Source organism: Corvus hawaiiensis, chromosome 4 (assembly GCF_020740725.1).
Source record: "Corvus hawaiiensis isolate bCorHaw1 chromosome 4, bCorHaw1.pri.cur, whole genome shotgun sequence".
Classification (NCBI taxonomy): domain Eukaryota; kingdom Metazoa; phylum Chordata; class Aves; order Passeriformes; family Corvidae; genus Corvus; species Corvus hawaiiensis.
Window position 1 is genome coordinate 30468456 of NC_063216.1, and position 21900 is coordinate 30490355.

At 38.8% G+C, this 21900-nt stretch overlaps 1 protein-coding gene across 4 annotated transcripts in view; it reads right to left on the bottom strand.

The window, feature by feature from the left end:
• Positions 1-21900, bottom strand: part of TCF20 (transcription factor 20) — a 132203-nt gene that overhangs the window by 14105 nt on the left and 96198 nt on the right. For all 4 annotated transcript variants that reach the window (XM_048300496.1, XM_048300492.1, XM_048300494.1 and 1 more), the window contains one exon: positions 2313-2406. In XM_048300496.1, coding sequence (XP_048156453.1) covers positions 2313-2406 — 94 coding nt within the window. The remainder of the gene's footprint in view (positions 1-2312; positions 2407-21900) is intronic.

Here is a 21900-nt window from a genome sequence, read left to right on the forward strand (position 1 = left end):
GACAAAGGAAAAGTCAGAAAGAGCTAGGAGGAATTAGGTTTTACAAAGAGACTGGAATAAGAAATTTGTAAAGAGAAGCCTGAGACCAACTAGATAAAAGGCCTGTGACTGGTATGAGAAGCCAGAGTGGAGAACATATCAGACATATGAAGAAACAGATAGGAAAATGTATTTAAAAAAACCCCAATGAAGTCTTTTGTTCTCACTCAACCATACTCTTCCTGGAGTGAAACCAGAGACTCACCAGTCTTACCAACTCCTCCGCTATTTTTTAAATATGTTTGTGAAACTCACAGTCCAAGTATCCCATCTCCATGCAGCTCTTGCAGTTTATTACTGCTGTATTACTCAAAGGAGGGAAATTAGCTTGGAATTGTGCACTCCGACAGATGGCCACATGACAACGTGATGTCTCATAACAAAATTAAAAGAAAATGAAGTAAGCATAGCCTTGGAACTTGAACACAAAAAGCTACTCTAAAAAAACTCACAGGTTGCAAAGTCAAGACAAAAGTGAAAAAAAGCCAAATTTAATCTAGCCCAGTTCTACATATTATATAGTAGATATATTATGTCTAAAATGGACTAAATAGTATGATTATATCCTCGTTTTTGTACATGGCGCTGCCTCTTCCATGCATGACACAGAACTGCTCTTGGGAATCAGTCATGATTGTTCAGTATATTTCTCATTTTGGAGGATCCTACATTTGCTGAAGTGGAGTAGAGTTACTATATCTGAAGAAAAAGGATAGTATCTGAATTTTTATATATGTATTTAGAACCCAGAAAATGCTACATACTGCATCTAGTAAAACAAGAATTTAAATTAAGCCCGCAAACTACTGGGAACATTCACTATAATTTATTTTGGTTTTTTTATGGTACTGAAAAAGGCAGGTCACAAACCAGAAACAAATACTAAACACAAGATGAATAAGAAACTGATTGATGATTGCACATCTCAAACACACTGCACAGAACCAAGTTTATTAATGTTCTTGAAAATCGCTGGCATGACAGAGATGAACATCATAGAAAATTTCCCAGTTCTACTTTCAGAACCGAGAAGGAATCATTTGCAGTAAGTATGACACAAATCCAGCAAGGACAACACATGTTCATGAATGAGTACCCTTCCATCCTACAGGCTGAGGTAGGGCCTTATGGAAAGAGATACCAGCCTTTAATTAGGTGATTATTATCTTATAAGATACATTCATAAAAGGCCAAAATTACACTTACATGGACACCCGTACTTCTGGTATTCTTTTGAGTATGCGATTTTTGCAACCTGAATAATCTTTCTTTCATGTAAAGTCAAGGATTCCTGTTAATAGTACTGTGGTACTACTACTAGTATTCCACTGCAATATTCATTTAGTAAGAACATTCCTATTGGAATAAAATGCAGATCTCCAACAGGGTGGGACTTCACAGTGAGAGGTGCAAAGCAGTCATTCAGAAATGGGTATTCGTACTTCAAATACTCTAACATTTGGAAAATGGCAGAAAATGGGTGGTGAACAAGTGGGTTGCTGTGGAAGAACAAACAGGAAGCTTGCAATTATTTGCCAGGCAAGGGTTGTAATCTTGAATCCCTTCCTGCTTGTTATCAGACGAAGTCTTGTATGACACGAGAAGTGAGTTACAGGGAACTGGAATAGTGGGGTATTATTTACTTTGATGTTGGATTTTTTTAATCCAAGAATCAAGTTTATCTCCATGAAAAACTGTCACTATTGCACAAAACCCACCAAACTCACAAGCCCAGCTCACAGCTGGAAATAGTATCATCCAAACAATTAGCTTGTCTAACGATGAAAATTAGACCTACTCAAGAGACTGGCTCAACTGCTTCTTAGGAGGGAGAGGGACGGTTGTGCTGCAAGTGGTATTGATGGTTCTACAAACACAAACACTTGAAATCATTACTAGGACTACCCATAGGAGTGTAACCCTGAAAGAAGAAACCTCTTTCTGCTTACTTACATCCTTTTAGCAAAGGCTTTCTATTTTTGGCAAGAAAAGAATGATCAGTTCTCACACTACAGCCAAATTTCAGTCACTGAGCTACATTCCCCCAAACCAGGCTTCTTCTGCCCTTTCAGGCAGATTCCTTTTCATTACAAGCTCCATCTTGTCCCAGCGTGTTAATGTACTGTTCATCTCATGCCGTTTCTCACCATTTATATTACTTTACCCTCACAGTAAGAGAAAACCTGAGAGGGAGTACTTTGCAAGGTGCCCCAGAATTATTTAGTGTCATATGACTTGAGTAATTATGGAATACAGTTGTCATTTGTTCCTACCTGCATCGATGGCACATGGGTAATGGTATCGGAAGGAGCAGCCTTTGTTGTAGCAGCCTAAGGTGGCTCCTGGTTCCTGGCAATGGGAACATTTCTGAAAGAGAAACCAAGAAAGAACAGCAATGAAGATTGCAGTCATCTTTCTGAAAACCTGTATTTTCCGGGGAATTTTATCAACCACATTCCAGCACAAATTTTTTGACAATTCATTTTAAACTCTATCTTTCCACACCATACAAATAAAGGCCTTTCAAAAAGGTAGCAACATAAGCTCTTTCAAACTACAAACTTTTCAGCTGTGCTAACCAGGCAAGAGATACAAATGTTCAGCCATTCAGAAAGAACTTGAAACACTTCTTAAATCTGTTTTACTGGCCCATGTTTCAGTACCTGACAATGACATTGCTATTAAAATAGCAAGAAAAAGAGTGTTTTTGAATCTACAGCAGCTTTAAAAGGAAAATTAGCATGACAAATAACGATTTAGGAAGACACCACCAAAAAAGTAATTAGGTTACGTCATTTTCATTATCACTAGCAGTTGAGGCAGATCAAGGCCAAGTTGGATATTATTTTGCAGGTGATCCAAAAAGGTTTATTTGGAGCAGGAGAAGATGCCATCATGGAAAAACACCTCATCATCACAGAAATGGTACGTCCAAAAAAATGACTTGCAGTGCAACAAGGATGCTCACACAATTATTGTCAAAGTAGCTCAGACTCATCTGATGACTATGTTCAATTTTCATCCAATTAGCTCAACTAGTCAATTATGTATTTGACCATAATATCAGACAATCAGCAGAAAGTCTCTCACCCATTTACTTCATCCTGAATGACTTAAGGAATGACCTAAGGAAGTAATTCTAGAGCACATCTCATTCAGACAGCCATTTTATCTCTCGAATGTATACACCAAGTGATTTTTGTTAACTAATCTAAGATTCTGATGAAAGCTGATTTCTGACAGGTTGACATTTTTCCCTTATAAAAAGAATGGTAGAATTCACCAAATGATAAGAGATTGCTACTATTTAAAAACTAAAAAGTGAATTAACTACTGGCAGAAAACGAAGAGAGAACCTGCCATCATTTTTGAGTCATACTTAATAAACACAGGAATTTTGTTTATTCTGTTAAACACAACCAACACCACAATAGAGCCTTGTATAATTGGTACAGTCCACCTTGAATTCAGGCTGTGAGAAGTTGCCTTTGGTCTCTGCCTGCACACAGAGATGATGACATGATCTAAAATCACTGCTGCTACTGGAAAAGCTGGTGTCAAACCACACGTGCTCTACTGCTGCTACCAGTGAGCTGCACCTGTACTGCACAGGAACAGCTGTGCTCGAGCCAGCAGCACACCTGGCACCGGACATGAGCACGGCTTTTCCACCATACGATGACGCTTGCTTGCCAACATGGCCACATCCCCTGGAGCACATGTCTTCAATCCCTGACCAGCACACACACTGCAGTGGAGATTTGCGGAACAGACGTGGCCAAAGCTAACAGCCACAGCAAAGTTCCTCACTCTGCATAGTAAACAGGGGGTTGATTACAGTATTTCCAAACCCACTGAGAATATATGACAGTTATTGCTCTTCCTACTATTCTGTGCTATGCAGAGATGACTATAGTTTGTATTTAAATGCCTGAATGAAGATGAAAGCAAAACTAGCTCCAGCCATAAACCAGGTGGCCCTCTTCAAATCAAAGCAGATGCAACTAACAGAAAAGCTTGTGAGACGTCAGTTCTCGTGACATCTACAACTGCAGTTTTGAATAACACCTTCTCTTTTCGGGTATGCCAAAGCATCCTGAGCCTGATCTTCAGTGCTTCCTAAATCGTGTCTATCTTCTAAGCATGACAAACTACTGCAGTATTTATGATGCAAGGGAAGTGTCCCTGAGGCCTAGAAAGAGACACACAAGCAGCTTATTATTGCCTGTCAGAACATGAATGCAAGTTTCCAAAGATTAAAAAAAAAGGCTAAACCAATACTGAAATGTGCACCAAAATGTATGGCCCACTAGCAAAACTGCAATGCAATTCACTCTCCCATGGGAGTAAAACCAAATTTCATCCACAGAAAATGTCTTTTCCTGGCTCTGAAGTCAACTCTAGAAGGATATTATGTACTGGCACTAGTCCCAGATTCACCTATGCCAAGTACTCACAAAGTGCAGCTTGAGGAGTTCTGAAACAGAGCTCTGTACCTGTGTACTTATTCTTGCTTTTAGATGTGGCTGACTGGGATTAATTATTCTAACAGGACAGAACCCAAATTGACTATTCTTTTTGAATGCAGATATGAATTTCTAGTCTTGTTCCTCAGAGGCATTCTGCCCTCCTCACTTTATCTCATCTTTTACATACCATCACACTGTTGCAACAGAAGGTCACTCTCCGGTGGAACACTGTGTCCTGTGCAGAGCAGTCAATAAGAGCATAAGAACTACAGCAGCAGAGATTGAACTGCAGCTGTATAAAATATTTCTTAATAATAAAAAGGCATGTCTTAAAGGATTGTGCTGTATGATACAAGAGAAAACAAGACCCCTAGCAAAATTTTTGATACTTTTCCAAAAGTTAATTTATTTTGTGAACTTATTCTTTGCTGCATCTAGCATGGTTCATTGTTGCTATTCTGAAACTCACAGCACAAACATGACGGGCATTTTGACAAATTTTCAGCTGAGAATGGGTAAGGAATGCTTTAAAATCGTCTGTAGTTAGGAGTGATCAGACAGTAGAAGTGGGTAGTTAAGATGCCAGTACACGTGCATCAAGCCTTCATTGCCACTCTTTTTTAGTCTGGCAGACCAACGAGATTTTACCAAGGTTACCTGTGCCACGCCCACAATAACAATTCCCCAGTGGACGACTATGCCACTGACGGCTCAAGGCAGAGATCATCTGCTGCTGCTGGCTCCCCTGCTGCTGAACAAGTCTCCATTCTGGCAGATGCTTCTGCTTTTCACAAGCCACTGACAGTCTAATGGCCCCATTTCTTCTACCTCCAGGGACCCCCGACCATCTGCTTCTTTCAAGGGAAGCAGAGGGAACCACATAGACAATAACTACTCTTTTCTTTCGAGTTCTTCCTTTTTGACACACCTGAGTGACTGAACAAAGCAGACGCCCTACTAAGCTGCATGGTTCTAAAACAACTTACGAGTGTATCACCTTATCTTTGAAAGAAACTATCATCATGTAGTACCACATGGTTTCCAAATACATCCAGGTGTTTCCATGAACACAGAAAAAAAAGTGCTTAAGAAATTTCTGGATGGTCTGAGTCTTCTTTTGCAAGAGATTGCTGCTGTGCCTTAAAAGGTAAAAAGATGCCCTGCTCCTGCTGATACTTTCTGTGGCTTTGGTTAGAACCCTTGTCTCACGCATTTATGGTTCAAAACAAGAAGAAAATATGTACACTACATCTAGAAAACATTCTAAAACCAAAATAAAATCACAGAACTTCATACAGGAAATGTGTGAATTCAGCATAATGACCACTAATTGTTTTCTCGGTCCACAAGCAAATTTTCACCCAAACTCCACCATCCTGCAGCCATTCGCCACCAGATGGTAGCAGCCTGCTTGTCACTTGTAATGGAATTATAGCATTCTTAGCTAGGGAAACAGCACTCAAGCTCTCCTGGGAAGAGAAATTCCTTTTGCTCAGTAAGCAGCCTGCTTAACCTCCCCTGCTTGAAAGAGCTGAAGGCTGGTACTTGGAGTATGCTCCCAATGGGAGGTGCCAATGGATAGTAATCATTGCCAGGCATCTAATCAACTCTTGGCTTAAATTTAAAAAAAAAAAAAAAATAAGGAAAAAAGAGACCACACAGCGAAAATTGATTCATAGGTCCTATCTCCACAATTCATCTCTGGCCACAAGGCACATACATCTCACTTAGGCTGGAGAGACTGAAAAGTGCCATTTAGAAGAGACACTCCATCCCATGAACTAAATTATCAATAGCATTAAAGTCAGATACATTGTTTCTACCTCTCCACGCTATTAGCAGCCCATTTCTTCCTTGCTACAGCTCATCATTCTGTGTCTACCAAAATGAAGTAACAGCCAACCTGGAAGTGTGAACATTTGGGGGACAGCTACCACAGCAGCAGCAGAACAGCTCTGATTCATTTAAAATGCTACGCCACCTACCAGCTATATTTTTTTTCTTTATGCTTGGCTTTTTTCCCCCTTGCAATCTGTATTCTTTCACTCTTTTGAGACCATACTGCTATATGTAATAAATAAGAGTATGTTTTTTGAGTACCTTTTTTTGCCTCCCTTAGATTTGTACCCAAATCAACCTAAGTGCTGTAACATAAAGATATCCTGAGCTATCTACCTTCCCCTTCTCCCAAACAAGCAGAAAATTCTTAGCCTTGTGAAAACAAGTGCCCCAAGCTGCTCAAGTAAAACACTCACTTGCTCACTTTGGCTCTGCGCTGACAGAGATAATATCTTTGTCCCTAGACAAAGTACTTCTAATTACTGGAATCCTACAGTGGACACAGTTTTGCTGGTGGGAGGATGGAAGCTGCCGACTAGCCCTTCCAACATATTCTGGACAGGAGCGGGAACAGTTGCTTAGAAGCAGAAATTAATTTCTTCTAACACTATTTTAAGGTGTTTTCAGATGACTCTTCCACTATCTTCCCTGCTGAACCACTACCAAACCAGTTTACACAAGCACATTCACAACAGATGCAACCGTATTGTATTTTCTGCTGTCTATAATACAAAGCATCTTTTCTCGATGATTGGTTGCACCCCGTACTCAGACTTCTTGACTTCCTCCCATCCAATGACCAGTTTTTCTTTTGCTCTGTTTTCTTTCTTTTTCCTTTGCTTTGCTTTCTAGGCATCTCCTTGTTTTGCCCCTTCTTGCATACCAGTGTAAATAATGCATAAAAGGAGTAAAATGGAAAGCAACAACTGAAGCAAAGCAAGCAAAAAGTGAAATATATGTGGCAATAATTATACAGGTACAAGTCTTTGCTTCACATGTTATATGCATTTTTCACACTCTCTCCTTCTCCTGTTTAAATTATAAGCTTTTAGGAAAATAATTGCTTCTGTATAATTGCACTGCACAAATGCAGATGTGAGATAATGAGGACTTCAGAGTCAGCTGCAATATTAGGAAGGAGGGCCTTCTGACTATTTCTGATTAAACAGTTGGCAGGCTCGGCAGAGGCTCGGATTTAATATCCAGGCAAAAGGGCAACAGAAGCAGCAGGCAGTCACATTCTCTTTCCTGGAAAGTGGGATGCAGGGAGACAACTTATTCCAAAAAGCTACAAGAAAAAATAAACAAGTGTGTGTGTGTGTATATATATATATATATATATATATATACACATACTGCTTGCTACAGGAGAAAGAAGTAAGTGATTTTGGAAGACTGCTGCAAAAAGGGACCAAGAGGAAAAAAGCAGGGTGGGAAGACATTTTTAGGAAATGTGAGAGGAAGAGTACTTCCACTCTGATGTGCAGATAATGGTTAATGAAAAAAATTGTTTATGTGACTGGGGCTAGCGACAACAACCAGTACTGAAGCATAGAGAACTATTAGTTTACATTTCCTGACAAACAATTTTAAGTTACCAAAGAACCAGGCACAGAATATCAGTAAAATGAACCCCACAATTAAAAAGATAAAAATCTTTAAACTTGCATTATAAAAAGGCACCTCTTGCCAATGATGATACATTCCTGTAGCAAGAAAATCAAATAAATAATAAAAGATAATAGTCCTGAGTAAAACTGGACAGTTATCTTCAAGTCAAGAAACTAAGGACAAATTTAGATTCCAAGATTTCAGCAAACAGACAAATCAATGATCTGGAAGATGCTATACTAATAAAGCTGCATTAGGAAACAGTGAAAAGTCAGAACTGCAGTGCTGCACAGGCTGCTGAAGCACAAAGGGAAGCTGCAGCTCAAAATGGATGGCATAGAAAAAAACCCCACAAGAAATCCAAGAGCTGGAAAATGTCTTAAAAATGGAAAATCCTATTCAAAACATATGAAACTGATTAAACTAGAACAGAAGCACTTGAAATTAAGAGCAGAGCATTTTATTACCCTCAACTAGGAGGAAAAATAGAAAGCAACAAGAACAGAAGTAAATATTTAGTTTTAACAAAGAATGGTTTGCCAGCAATAATTTTAAGGTCCTATGCAGACACTTAAGCTATTCAACTGCACTTACAGAGACTCTCGAAAAGGGGGGTGAACAATAAGATGTGAAAACTTGTGAAGTTTGTAAAATGATCCAGGGTAGCCAGACCTCAAACTGATAGTAAAAAGCTTCAAAACCATCTCACAACCATGGATAACTGTATGATAAAATGGGGATGAAAATTACTATTGTTAAGTGCAAAGTGATAGATGTGGTGAAAATATTTTCACCTATGCACATACATGATGACAGAGTCTAAATTAGCTTTTACTACTCATAGGAAGGAATTAGTAGTCATCCTAGACAGAAACATCATGCAGTCCCTGCCAACTGCAAAAAAAGGACAGCCAAAACATATACAGTTATTAAGAAAATAAATCCATAATGAAACTCAAGTCTTCATGATGTCTGTTACTCTTGCAGTAGCCTGACATCTTACTATTATATGCAGTTCCAATGACCCTATTAAGAAAGGAAAAAATCAGAAAAAAAAAATGGACAGACCACAGAGACAACAAGGAATGTAAAGAACCTGTATATAAGAGAAGTCTAAGTATTTTGGAAAAGAGGGAACCAAAGGGGGATTGCGACCTACAAAATCCAATATGATGTGTGCAAGGGAATGATTCTTAGCCGTTTCCAAGAAGGAAGGGCAGGTTTAAATGTAACATAAACCTGCTTTTTTCCCTCAAGTAACTAAAAGTCATTGCCAAAGAATGCTGCACCAGCAAAAAGATAAGCAAGTTCAAAAATAGATTAGACAAGGACAGGTATGCCTCTGCCTGGTAAACACAGGGATAACCAAAGCTACAACTCTAAAGCTGTGATTGCTGAAACGAGGGAGAAAATATGCAACTATCATTCTGTACATGCCTAGTTTACTACAAATCTCTGAATATGTGCAGTAAAGTGGTAAATACATGGCCACTGCTGGCGACAGGACATCGCAACATAATGTATTTTTGCACCTGTCTGGAAAGTTAGTTCTTCTGAAGACCAAGAGATGTAATTGTGAAATTCCACAATGAACAACAAAACCTCCCATGATTATCAAAAAGAACTCAGGTACCCACAAATTACTGTTTGGTTACAAGTATTTAAGACTCTGCAGTCTTATTCTCCCTAACAGGAAGGTTGAGCTAAACTGTAACACTATATAAAAGATTGAAATTCAATCTAAGTGATAAATTCATGTTCTCTTCTCCTTACAAGCCTGTTTCATTCACTTGGTGGAGTGATCAAAGGCGTAAATGTGCATGAATATGTGAGACTGGTGAAGAGCCAAGTAAGACCTGAAGGGGGATGAACCCTTCCCGCCTCTTCCACACAATGGAAGGAGAAAAATCCACATCAAATGAAGACCCAGTGTAACTGAACCAGAACAGAGGTTAGGTCCTTCAAGAGTTAACCAGTGGCTAACTAAAACAGATTCAGCAAAAGTAATGAAACCAGTAATTTTAAATGGTGCTGAAAAATCCTGTTTAATTTCAGTTAAACAGGCTAAGTACATACCTATGTAGCCATTTCATACTTTTAAAGGAATATTAAAATAATACATAGACTACCAAGTCCAAGAAATTCATAAATTTTGTTTCCTTTGATGCAAAGAGCCACCCTGAATAAGAGAAACATTTCAGAAAACCACTTGTAAGTATAGGGATTTGAATTTGCTAAAGTATGCAAGTCTAGCAGAAAAAATTATACAGTTTACATTATCTTGACTATTCATTTGGGGAATTAAACATGCAACAATAAGTGCAATTTAGTTACAAAAGGGTCTGAAAGATAGAAAAGCAGACTTAAAAGAAGAAAAAGAAATTCAAATTTTCAAGCAGTGATTATGTGATAAGGACACACAGAGCTGTGGGAACAGCACAGTCAGCAAGGGAGCATTTACTCCAGTTGGATTTTCTACCAGTACTAGATTTATTTCTCAGCCATCTTGGATACTGATTACAGGAAATATCCAAATACATTGTGAATTTCTATTTAGTGCAAGACCTACCAAGTACAGTATAAAACAACAGCATGCAGTTACCTTAAAATAACGCAACATCTCCACCATAATCGAAGAGATTTTGGATAAATTAATTCCCAGAAAAGCAATAGCTTTGAATATCAATGTCTGGAGTGATATAAAAAAGGAAAAAACCTGACACAAGCAAGAAAATGCAATAAACTCAAGGTTTTCAAGAGCCGAACTGCATAACAGAACCAGCTTTTCTCTAATCAAAGAAAAAAAGAGATGATGCTGAGTATTTGCTAAAAGGCTTAAAAAAAAGATTGGTTCATTAAAGACACAATCGCTATGTTATTACGAGCAGTAGATTCAACAGAAACAAAATCTTTATAAAGACTTAAAAGTAAGGAAATACTTTTGATCAAAGCAAACTGTAAATGGAAAATATTTTGACAAGATATTACATATCTATGCAACCTGACAGGAAAAGGGTGCAGCACAAATCCATCCCTCTCAATGACTCAAAGACTTGTAACATTGGACAGAAATACACCATTTGTCATTACTTGTAATAATCTGTGCAAGCCTTCATCATAAACAGAGCCCCACTGTGCAAGACACTTTGGTAAAAGAGAACAAAGCGTTGGTGGATGCAAAGGGATGAAATAGGAATGGTGAGACCGAGCCAGCAGTGTTGGGCAGAGTCCATCTCAGCAGCAGGCTAAGCATATCCAATTATTCAGCACAAATCCCAGACAAGAAGGGCTTTGAAGAAATGCATGAAGAAAAACAAAGGTAAATGTGCAGCGTTTTGAAAGTGAAGCGCTTAATTTAGGAAATTATAAAATTAGCCAGGGTGTACTGATTGGAAGTGAATCTTAAGTTCTTGAAATTGAAAGAAGAAAAAGCAGCAGGATAAAAGCAGATAAAATAATGACAAGTAACTTATGTTTGAGGCATAAGAAAATAGGAGGTGGGCAGATGAACGTGAAGGAAGTAGGAATGTGAAAATGACCATTTAGAACAACAAATGTTTGTAACAGTATTCCATCCAAATGGCACTTTACTAAGAATACCAATTCTTAAATTGAGGTGTAAAGAACCACTCCTACTGCACAGTCAAAATACATTTCACTATAAGGACAGGTGAAAAAAGTACAATGTTTATCTTACTGGAAAATAAATAACTCATCTCTCTAGAAAAAAGGTAGCAAACAAGACTACTCAATACCATTAAAGAAAGAAGAAGACAGCTCCCCCAGAAGGCCACCACAGCAGCAGTTGGCAGCAGAGCTCCAATAAGGAGTAACAAAGTGCACCCCAGTATTCCTGAGGTCACTGGTGGCTGTTGCTACTGATGAGAAAAAGCAGCAGCAGATGAATCCAAGAGAAGAGGCAAAGGTACAATGCTTGCAGAAAGAGAAATGCTTGCAAGTCAGTACATCTCTCTTCAGTGATAAGCTGTCAAGCAACATATCAGTCTTAAAGGAAAAAAAAATTACAAGCTTACGAACCGCAGCAATAAATCATCAATCACAGTTGAGGGAAAGTAGACAATTAACACGTATTGATGAAATGTCCTCAGATACACAGAGGGTGCTCTATGTAAAATAATATTCGTTGGCCAAAAATTTGAATGGGTTTAGAGAGGAATACATTATTTCATTATTCAAGAACCCATAATAATATATGTGCTGCTTAACCTGCCCATTGCAATAATAGGTATGGTTAATGAATTCTAACCTGAATTTATACAAGAATATGTAGTGTCTGTAGGCTTGTCACAGACATGACACAGGAAAACATGGTAGGAGCTAGCAGCAGTTTAGAAGAGGCAGAAAATAGAAATAGCAGCAGTCCAAGCCCGGATGGCATTCCAGCTGGATATTACAAAGCAGATGAGGTAGTTTAAAGGACACACATAATGTGGTTCTCCTGAGAGAAGAACGTCATCCGTCTAAGGATTAGATTGGGTTCTCCTGAAATCTAAAGGGAAAGGACTAATGAAGATCTTCTGGGCTCAGAACACTGCTGAATCATGGTAAAGGCAATAATACTCATTTGCAAGCTACACCTTCAGTTTTATAAATCTAGATCAATCTATACTATGAAAAAAGGGCTGGGATGAGCCACAGATTGCTAGAAATAAATTACTGTGCAAGATCAAAGAGAAATTTCAATCTTTTTTTCACCTGCAGTAGAAAGCAAAGGATACAGGCATTTTTGGTTTGTTTTTCTTTTATTTTACATAAACACACCCTCTTCTTACTTCTTATTCCTTCATCTTCTGAAGGCTCTAGCCCAAAAGCGGAAGAGTAAGTCAGCATTAAAGTCTTCTTTGTCAAGACAACTTCAGAATAGATGATTCTTCTTTTGGTGTTACCTTTGTAGCTATCTGTCCAGGAAACTGAATTTATTGGTAAATTTTCATAACTCCTGTTCCCCATGAACTGCCTCTGAAAGTTTCTGTTTAGAAGAGTGGTACCATGGGACATCCCAATGATAAACTGTAATGCTTCAAAGGAAGAATAATTAAATTTAAGTATAGGACTTAAGACTGCATTAAAAACCTTGTAAAAGGGTTTTATGTACCTATAATGTGAATATTGGAATTTTCTAATCAACACAATTTCCTAAAATAAACATTAAAAAAAAAATAATGTTGGTTTTCTGGAAAGCATCAGTTATGAACTGTGTCAACTCCAAAATTTTAGTAATTAAATTTAACTTGGAGAGTTACTGCACAAGAAAAATCTCAACAATTAGATATAACAATGAATTCACATATGGGATGAGTACATTGCTATTAGTATTTTCAGCATTTTAACTTTTTACAAGAAAAGAGAAAGTTAACAGCAAATGAACACATTACAAAACATTTTTATTATTTTTTTGGACCTGACTCTAAATGATACATGAGCAAACTTTATCTTCCTGCTATTACATCTATGCAACTAAACCATGAAACCTTGTATCAGCTCCCTAATCTTCCAATTTAATTGAGAACATCTGACAACTTAAACACATACTGTACATTCAAAGCACCCTACAAATTTGTCTTAATGGTCACAAAATAAGTGGTCTTAAAGCCTACTTTACAGAATAATCAAATGACTTGTCAAAGGCCATGCAATCAATTTCTGACGGGCACGAAGTCAGAAAAGTTCACAGCTCTCAAACCTGAACTCAAGTACATGAACTTGCTTTTCCCTCCCATCCCCACCCACCTTTTTTATTTTCCTTTTAAGTTTCACACTGAGCAGCAGTACCCTTTGGTGGAAGTCCCCATTTCAGAGATTCATGCCAGGACGCCCTCCTCCTCCTTCCCCTCCCCTAGCAGTCTTTTATGAAGCTGGTCAGTTGCTTTTAATCATCAATAACTTTCTGAAACTTAGCAAGTGTGAGTTCTCAGTAAGAATAAAGGAGTTGGAGGCACAAGAAAAGCTGCAATTAACAGCAGTCTAGTGCAAAGTAACAACAAAACCATGTTATGAAATGAGGAGCCATGAAAAAAAGAAATACAGCTGAGTTTGGTCTCCTAGTTCTAAGCACAAACCAAAAGAAAATATGCAAGAAGCTACAAATGAGGGGGTGAAATCACTAATAAATGAAGACTGCACAACCAGTTTTTAATATCAACTTTTAATATTTTCTCAAACAGAAGGAAAGCTTATGACCCAGACAACAATCAGCTGGCTAAGACCTAAGTGTACTTATGCTACAATCAGTTGTGCAGCCAGACCTCAAGAAGGCATATGCAATCTGTTTTTACCCCCCGTAGCTCAGGTGGCGACAAACAGTGCAGAGCTGCAACACCCAGAGCCCTGGGAGGGCTTTGCCACTCAAGCACCACCTTGCGCCTTGAGTAGGGCTGGAATTTCACACCAGGTCCTACACTGGTATTTCTCCTCTTGTGGCAAGTCTGAAGACAATTTAAGTAGATCTACACCATTAAAGTCACACACTGAGCACTGTCAGAATTTCTCAAAAGAAACTGTAGCTACTCGAGACCTTTTAACTGAAGGGAAATGTCTGCTTTAGGCTATTCCACCTGGCAAATTAGGCCAGAGGAAGGGAGGAAGCATCCAGTCCCCAGCACTTCTGAATCATGGAATCATCGTAATAATAAAGAAAAACCCCTACCTTTTTGTCTAGACAACGAGATGGAGATACTTGACATCAGTAATAAATATATGTATATTTGAGAACCACCTCAGACAAACTTTAAACTGTTCCTTTTTTGTTTTAATTTACTACTTTGCATAATTAGTAATATCATTCTGGAAGAACTTTCCATCTGAAGTCACGATCTTGACCAGGCCTCCCACTTCCAAATAATTTTAAGACCTGAGTTTGTTCTTGCTCAACCTGCAGCCCCCTCCTATGCCTAGGATCTCTCTGTATCAGTATTGACACTGAAAGCCAAGAAAGCGAGTCCAGCCAAAAAATTAGCTTGATTAAAATGGGAATGGAGTGAGGGAGGGATTTGCTGGCCAGATTAGCTACCTAACTTGGTTCAGTCACAGAGCACTACTGCTAGCAGAAGGGGAGGTGTGGACAAGAAGAATGGCTTCTAATAACCCTAATTTAGCCTGGATGAAATTACCACCATATTTCATCTTCACAACAGATTCCTCAGTGAAATAGAAATGGTTTACATGGGGCACTCTTCACTCTTTTGTACCTTTAATAGCAAAGAAGCCTTGACCTTTTGCTATACTCCTACCTCCCTCTGCCCTCATCCATTTCACTTCCTCCAGCCCTTGCCCTGCACTCATCTTTCTCCTAATTTACCACACAGTGGCACAAAGCAATCAAGAGCTGCTATCCAAGTAAAAAAGGGAATTTCACCAATTCAGAGGGGAATTCTGGAAAAAGAGTTTTAGTTGTGCAAGGAGAGGGACATGTCTATGGAAACCCCCGTTACTGTGAGAACAACTCAGAACTTCAAAGGGCCTTTTCAGGATGATGATGATTTTTGTTAATTCTCTACACACACAGGGGTAAATCCACAATCAGTCTCTGTGCCCGATGTGCAGGCTGTGCTCTTCTGGACATTTGCTCAGTTTCCCACTCCCATCCACTCTCCTGGCTTAATGCTGCAGTAGGAACAAGCTGAGGGGGTCAACTACCCTCAGAATTCTCATTCCCATATTCCACACAGCTCTGTGCCCATATCTCCTGCTACAGACCTTCTCCCTCAATGTGGCTCTAGCCACTTATGCTTGCCCATAGCTTTAGCAATACAGGACTGCTGTTAAATGCTAATTGCTTACTAATGAAAACTAATCATCATGCAATTAAACTTTAATCACTAAGCAGCTGGCTGGGATCCAATCCATAACAATGAAGGTTCATTAATAACTTTTTGCCAAAGTGCTCTATCCATGAAGATTATCCTATACACAGAGTCCAGCTGAGTGTATGAAATTGCTTGAAAAATATTTCCTCTGCCAACAAACTACCCAGAGCACAATGGGGTAAGAGCAGCATAGTTTAAATTAGGTAAAAAGGATGGGTTTAAGATTCAGGGAATCCAAACTACTTTTCTGGCTCCTTCCATAACCTGAGGCACAATGTGCTGCACAGAAAGAACTTCTTTTCTCCAGTTCTTGTCTCTGCAGAGTAACATTCTTTAAGGCAAAAAAACCCCTAGTTATAATTTTGCTGTAGTTTCTAAAATTATTACATGAATACTTATCATACTTCAGTTTTATTTTTACTCATCTTTCTAAATCTAGGGAAATTAATCTAACCTCTTTCAGAACATATTTCTCTAATTAAAAAATATATTGAGGTTATACAACTAGGTTTATAATGGTCAGATGAAAATCTACTTTTGAAAAGAAAAGAAGTTTAAAACCTGCTTTCTACAAAGCCACAAAGATGATGAGAGGGCAGAAGCACCTCTGCTATGAAGACATAGAGAGCTGAGGTGGTTCAGCCTGGAGAGGAGGCTCCAGGGAGACCTTATAGACCTTTCCAGTACCTAAAGGGGCTTATAAAAATGATGGAGAGCAACTTTCAGCATGGGCAGATAGCGACAGAACAATGGGGAATGGTTTTAAACTAGGAGGAGAGGTTTAAATTAGGTATTAGGAGGAAATTCTTTACTGTGAGGGTGAGGCACTGGAATGCTGTACAGAGAAGCTGTGGATGCTCCACATCCTTAGAAGTCTTCAAGGCCAGGTCGGATGTGGATTTGAGCAACCTGGTCCAGTGGAAGGTGTCTCTGTAAAGTCTCTTGCAACCCAAACCATCCTATGATTTCATGATTTTAAAGTAATCTCATACCACCATCAGTAAGTGTCCCAGCTTTGCCTGCAGAATTCCTGTCCCAGTCTGGCTACTCCAAAAAGCCTTATGTGTAGATAACTTTTTATGAACTTGGTTTGCATTGCTAAGCTTGGAGAGCTTTCCTTTATTATGAATGGTAGAACATTAGTATAGTTGAAGCACTATTCTTGCTCATTCAGTGATCAAAGGATTCAGTATAATGCTTATTTAAAAAATAAAATGGAAAAACTGTGGATTTTTTTTTATTTAAAAAGGTCTTACAAAAGACAGAACACAGTTCTAATGATCCATAAAATATTATATAAAAGAAAGTCATGGATTCTTACCTTCAGAAATTAACTTCTTTTCAAACTAAGACAGACAAAAGATGAAAAAATAAATCATTTTTTCCCCAAAAATGAGGAAAAATACTTTAAAGTCTGCATTTTTGCCCAATTGTAATCAAATATACACCACCTAAAATACAAAGGCATGGATCAGAATAAACTTATTTGTTAGTAGCATTCTTCTAATGAAGCTAAAGGAATACAGCTGAAGTGTCTACCATCTGGAATTAGTCTAAGTTTAAAAAATTGGTTCATTTTAAGTTAACAAAACAAAACCCCAACAATACAACAACCCTCCTCCAAAATTTTGGGGAACCTTAACAACCTTTTTACCAGCACAGCTTAAAAAGATTCAAGCTAAAATGACACATAAATAGATTGCATTCACTCACTATTGAGAATTTAGTAGGAGTTTGGCACCCCCGTGGTAAGAGGCAACTGAAATCTTACAAAAAAAAGATTGTGTGAGCTTGTGGGTAAGCCAGACAAAAAGCTCTAAAGCTTTGTCTAGAAATCTCCTGCACAGAGAAGGCCCCATTCGCATTTGGAAGAGCTTCCTCAAAATTGAGTTACTTAAATGTATTTTTAAATTAAAACTGTACATAGATTATGAGGATCCCTGATGCTTTACAGAAAGGCAACTGTGGAATGAGCAAGCTGCTTTTTGCATACAAGTTTCCAGTGCTCTTGGCTACAACTAATGTCAGTGGGTAAACATCCTATTCTTTCCCAAAACTCCATTGTCAGTAAATCTATTTTCCACTTTCCTCACTCCACATGCAAGACAAACAGTAAAATATAAAACCACATGCAAGCACAGACATAATGCCTGTACTTTGGCATAAACTAATGACAAAGGAGTCTGCTAGCAGAGATTCACAGAAAGTACTTCCCTGCATCTTCTCGCTGTCCCCATTACAAAGGGGTCGATACTGGAGTCTTTCCTCTTACCAGTATCATCTTTATGCTTGAGACCTCAACTAAATGTGCTTCCTAGCACCTGCAATCCATAATCACTAATAGGCTGCACCAAATTTATCTCACTTCTACTCACAACAAAGCCAAAGAAAACCAATTTCATTTCACAAATGGAATTACTGGCTTCTGATAATTTAAGATATTGAAACATTTGCATCAGACATGGACATGTGGATTCTATCTGCTCAGCTCTTCAGCATTTAAGGCTTGTGGTACCAATGCACAGAGCTGCTGTGAGCTACCAAGTGCTGCAGCAGTAGTGATTCATACTTCTAGGTCCCCAACAGAGGAAGGCAGTAGTGAACTGAGATACAACAGGGGCTCCTCCCAGGCTCTCCTCTCTGTGGAGGAACACTCTTACAAGACCAGGAGTCATGACAGCACAGAATTTCAGCAGCGCAGCAGATGGCAATGCCTTTCTGAGAAAACCAAATCTTAAGTTCATCATTCAGCTGTCTTTCAGAATTTCTCCTCCACGCGAAATTTCATGCTTTCTTATTTTTGTAACACTGCGGAAGAATATTAAAGATGCTGCCATTTCCTGAGGAATGAAAACGAGTATTACACTTGTTTGTGCACTCGAGTGCACATTTCCAGCTCAGACAACTAGGTATTTGGGCACAGTCTGTCAATGAAAACCAGGAATTCAGCCACTTTAATTGTAGAAAGTGCCTCAAGGTTCTGTGGCAATCCTCATTTGAAGGGCTAAAGCATAATAAAAGCTGTTTCCAGAGATAAAAAAAAGCAAACAGTGTTCTCAATACACCCTTTTTCCAACCACTGCTAACAGTGATTTTAAATCCGCCACTGGTTTCCCTTTCCCCACAGTGAAAAATCAAAAAACTCCAGTGTCACTTCTTCCTACTCTTGAAATGTCTCCCTACTAATACAGATCTAGGTGTAGAAATACAGCTGTTCCTTCCTGTGTTTGTCAGGCATGTTATTTTGGAAGCACCAGATTAGTATTTCAGTTGAACCCTGACCTAATACAGAACTTCACTTGAGGGTATTTTGGATTCGTGTTTTGGTTTGGGGAGGGGGAGGAGGTTGTGGGGATGGGGGGGAAAGAAAAAAATTCGCAGGTTCTGCACATTTTTCTTCTCAACAAAGAAAGATGATGAATAAAAGGTTAACATTCTTCTCCCAATACTATAAAATAGTAGTACCATGGACCTAAAACCCTTTCAAGTGCTGGTGGCACCCAGGCACAATTTTATGTCACAGCTAAGTTGATGTAATGGCTATCATTACCAGTGGAAAGGGTACTCCCTCTCAGATGAAGCAAACATGGTTCAGAGGGTAAGCAGAGTCAGACGGCTGATCTGGCATAAAGATCCCCCACCCCAAGCTAGTTTTCTGATGCGCTAGCTGGCTAAAAATCAACCCACTGTGCAAAATGCACAGTTGGTAGATCTAGTGCAAGTGAAACAGTGGAAGCAAGCAGCTTGCAAAGAGGATAAAGTAGGATCACTCCTCATGAGAGCAACTCCCTCCTGGTCTGGCTTAGGGATAAGAGAGCCCACCTGTGAAAACTGAGACATTCAGAATGAACCGATACCTTTATACTTGTACAGTACTACACTACTCAGGTTTCTGGGGCTAGAAGCTATTTTGCTTTGTTTTGCCAAAGGTAGCTAACCTTCCACAATTTTCCCAGTTCATACCAATTCCCTGGCTTAGGCTCTTGATTAGCTACGCAGCCAGGAACCTTTTATAAACAATTACTTACAGAGCGTGGGAGCTTTTTTTGTTAGGCTTTGATTTCCCAAATTTGAGAATATAAATAACTTAAATCCTAGTGATCCCTCCAGGCACCTTTCTTTACCCAATTTACAGCTAGGGTCCAGAATGGTAGAGGTAAACAAAAGAAAATGGTTCTATGAAAGCATCAGAGTAAAAAAAAGTATTATAGAAAGGCAATTTCCTCCAAATAAGATACTGTGGAAGATCAACTATCAGGAGTCTTTAAGTCAAGAACAACTTACCTATGCAAAACCAGAAGCTGTTCTCTGGGAAATACGGGTAACATGCAAATCTACCCCTAACACTACAACTAACAAAGACACACTTAACACAAGGCACAAGGCTGCCACTGCCCAACAGTCACAAAAAATTCAAATATCTAGTATGTATCAAGTTGAAGAGAAAGAGACCTCAGGCATTTAAGGTTCTAAACTTCTCATCACTAAAGTCTATCAGACCTTCAAAACAGGCTTGTCAACAGTCTTAAAGCAGGTAGATTTCTCCACTTTGGGTAAACAGCAGGCTTTGAAAGAGAATCCATGGAGAGCTGGACAGACGAAATACCAGACTGGTGAGAGAAAACACAGAATCTCCTTCTGGTATACTGTAGATCATGGGCAGATTTCAGCCTTCACCATTTGTCACTCTAAAGTTCACCTGACTGAAACCCAAGATGATCTTTTCAATAAGGAGCAACAAAGGAAACAGGTTCCAAGGACTTCTTTCCATGTATAAGGATTAAGAGATTTCTCAAGCTGGGAGCGATACAGAGATTGATGAGAAAAGCATTACATTTTTCAGACCTTTTAAAAGAGATCTTTAAAAGGGGGATAAACAAGCTTTCCTTTCACAGAACACTCTCAGCAGGAACAAGACTACATTTACCTTCAGCATGGTCAATTCTGATAAGAGCAGGGGTAGAAGAGGAAAAAAAAATACAAACAAACAAAAGAACCCCAACCACAAGTAATACATGTGCTAGGCCAGAGCCTCTGCCTTGGGAAAAACACCCGTGTCTTACAAAAAAAACCTGTAAGAAACAGCGTATCACCTCCTAGTGAACAGCTTTTTAGAAAACAATAGCTGAACTATTTTGGATTCAACACAAAGAATGTTCTCTGCATTGTTCTTATCTTCATTTACAGCTTCTTATATTTAATACTGGAAATAAAGACCGTCAATTCTTTTGAACATTAAATCTGCTGACAACTACCAAAATGACTCCATAGTTCTTCCAGCTTCAAAGGTAACCAATACTTGATCTTCCATGGAAATGAACTTCTCATTAATAGAAAAATGGTGAGAAAATACACAGGACAGGAAACTGTCTGGCCACCTTCAGTATTTGAAAGAAAACATTTTATAGGCAACAAGATCACCTAGCACTAAGGAGATGGCATTTTTTCAGTTCAAGATTTCATCAGCATTGGAACAAAAAACGTCTAACTGCAAGAAGGCCACTTAGCACCCTTACTACGCATTAACTGTTTATGAGAGAGACAGACTCCTCGGCAGTTAGGTTCATCTGCTGGGGTACCTAATTTGAGCCTCAAAATAAGGCAAAGGATTAAGTCATTCTGCATCTGAAGCAGCCCAATTAATTGGATCACATTCTCAGAACCAAAAAGCATTGCAGAATGACCAGCGTAAAAGTGACCAGACCACCTTTTGCCTTCAAGAAAGGCAGATTCTAGCACTTTGGAAACTACCTGGATTGCTGCTTAGCAGGTAACATACACCATTTTCAGTCCAGAGTGAAAACAGATGATAAGGAACGCTCAAAGATCAGGAGAGTCATTTCACAGTTTGATAAGCCTTTTTTAGATAATACCTTCTCAGGTGTTCTTCTAGAGCATCTGGTACAATTTGATCTTTGAGCACCTTCATATACACACAAATCCTTTCCTGAGATTGACTATGGGGCAGTTTCAAAAAAACTCCAGTAAGACACAGGGCATTTATTAATATAAGAAACAATTTAGCAAGAAAAATTATTTTCTGATTCTGGAAAGCACGTGAGAAACAGGTGTTCAGGGAAAAAATCTATAATGAGCTTTCATATGATGAAAAATAG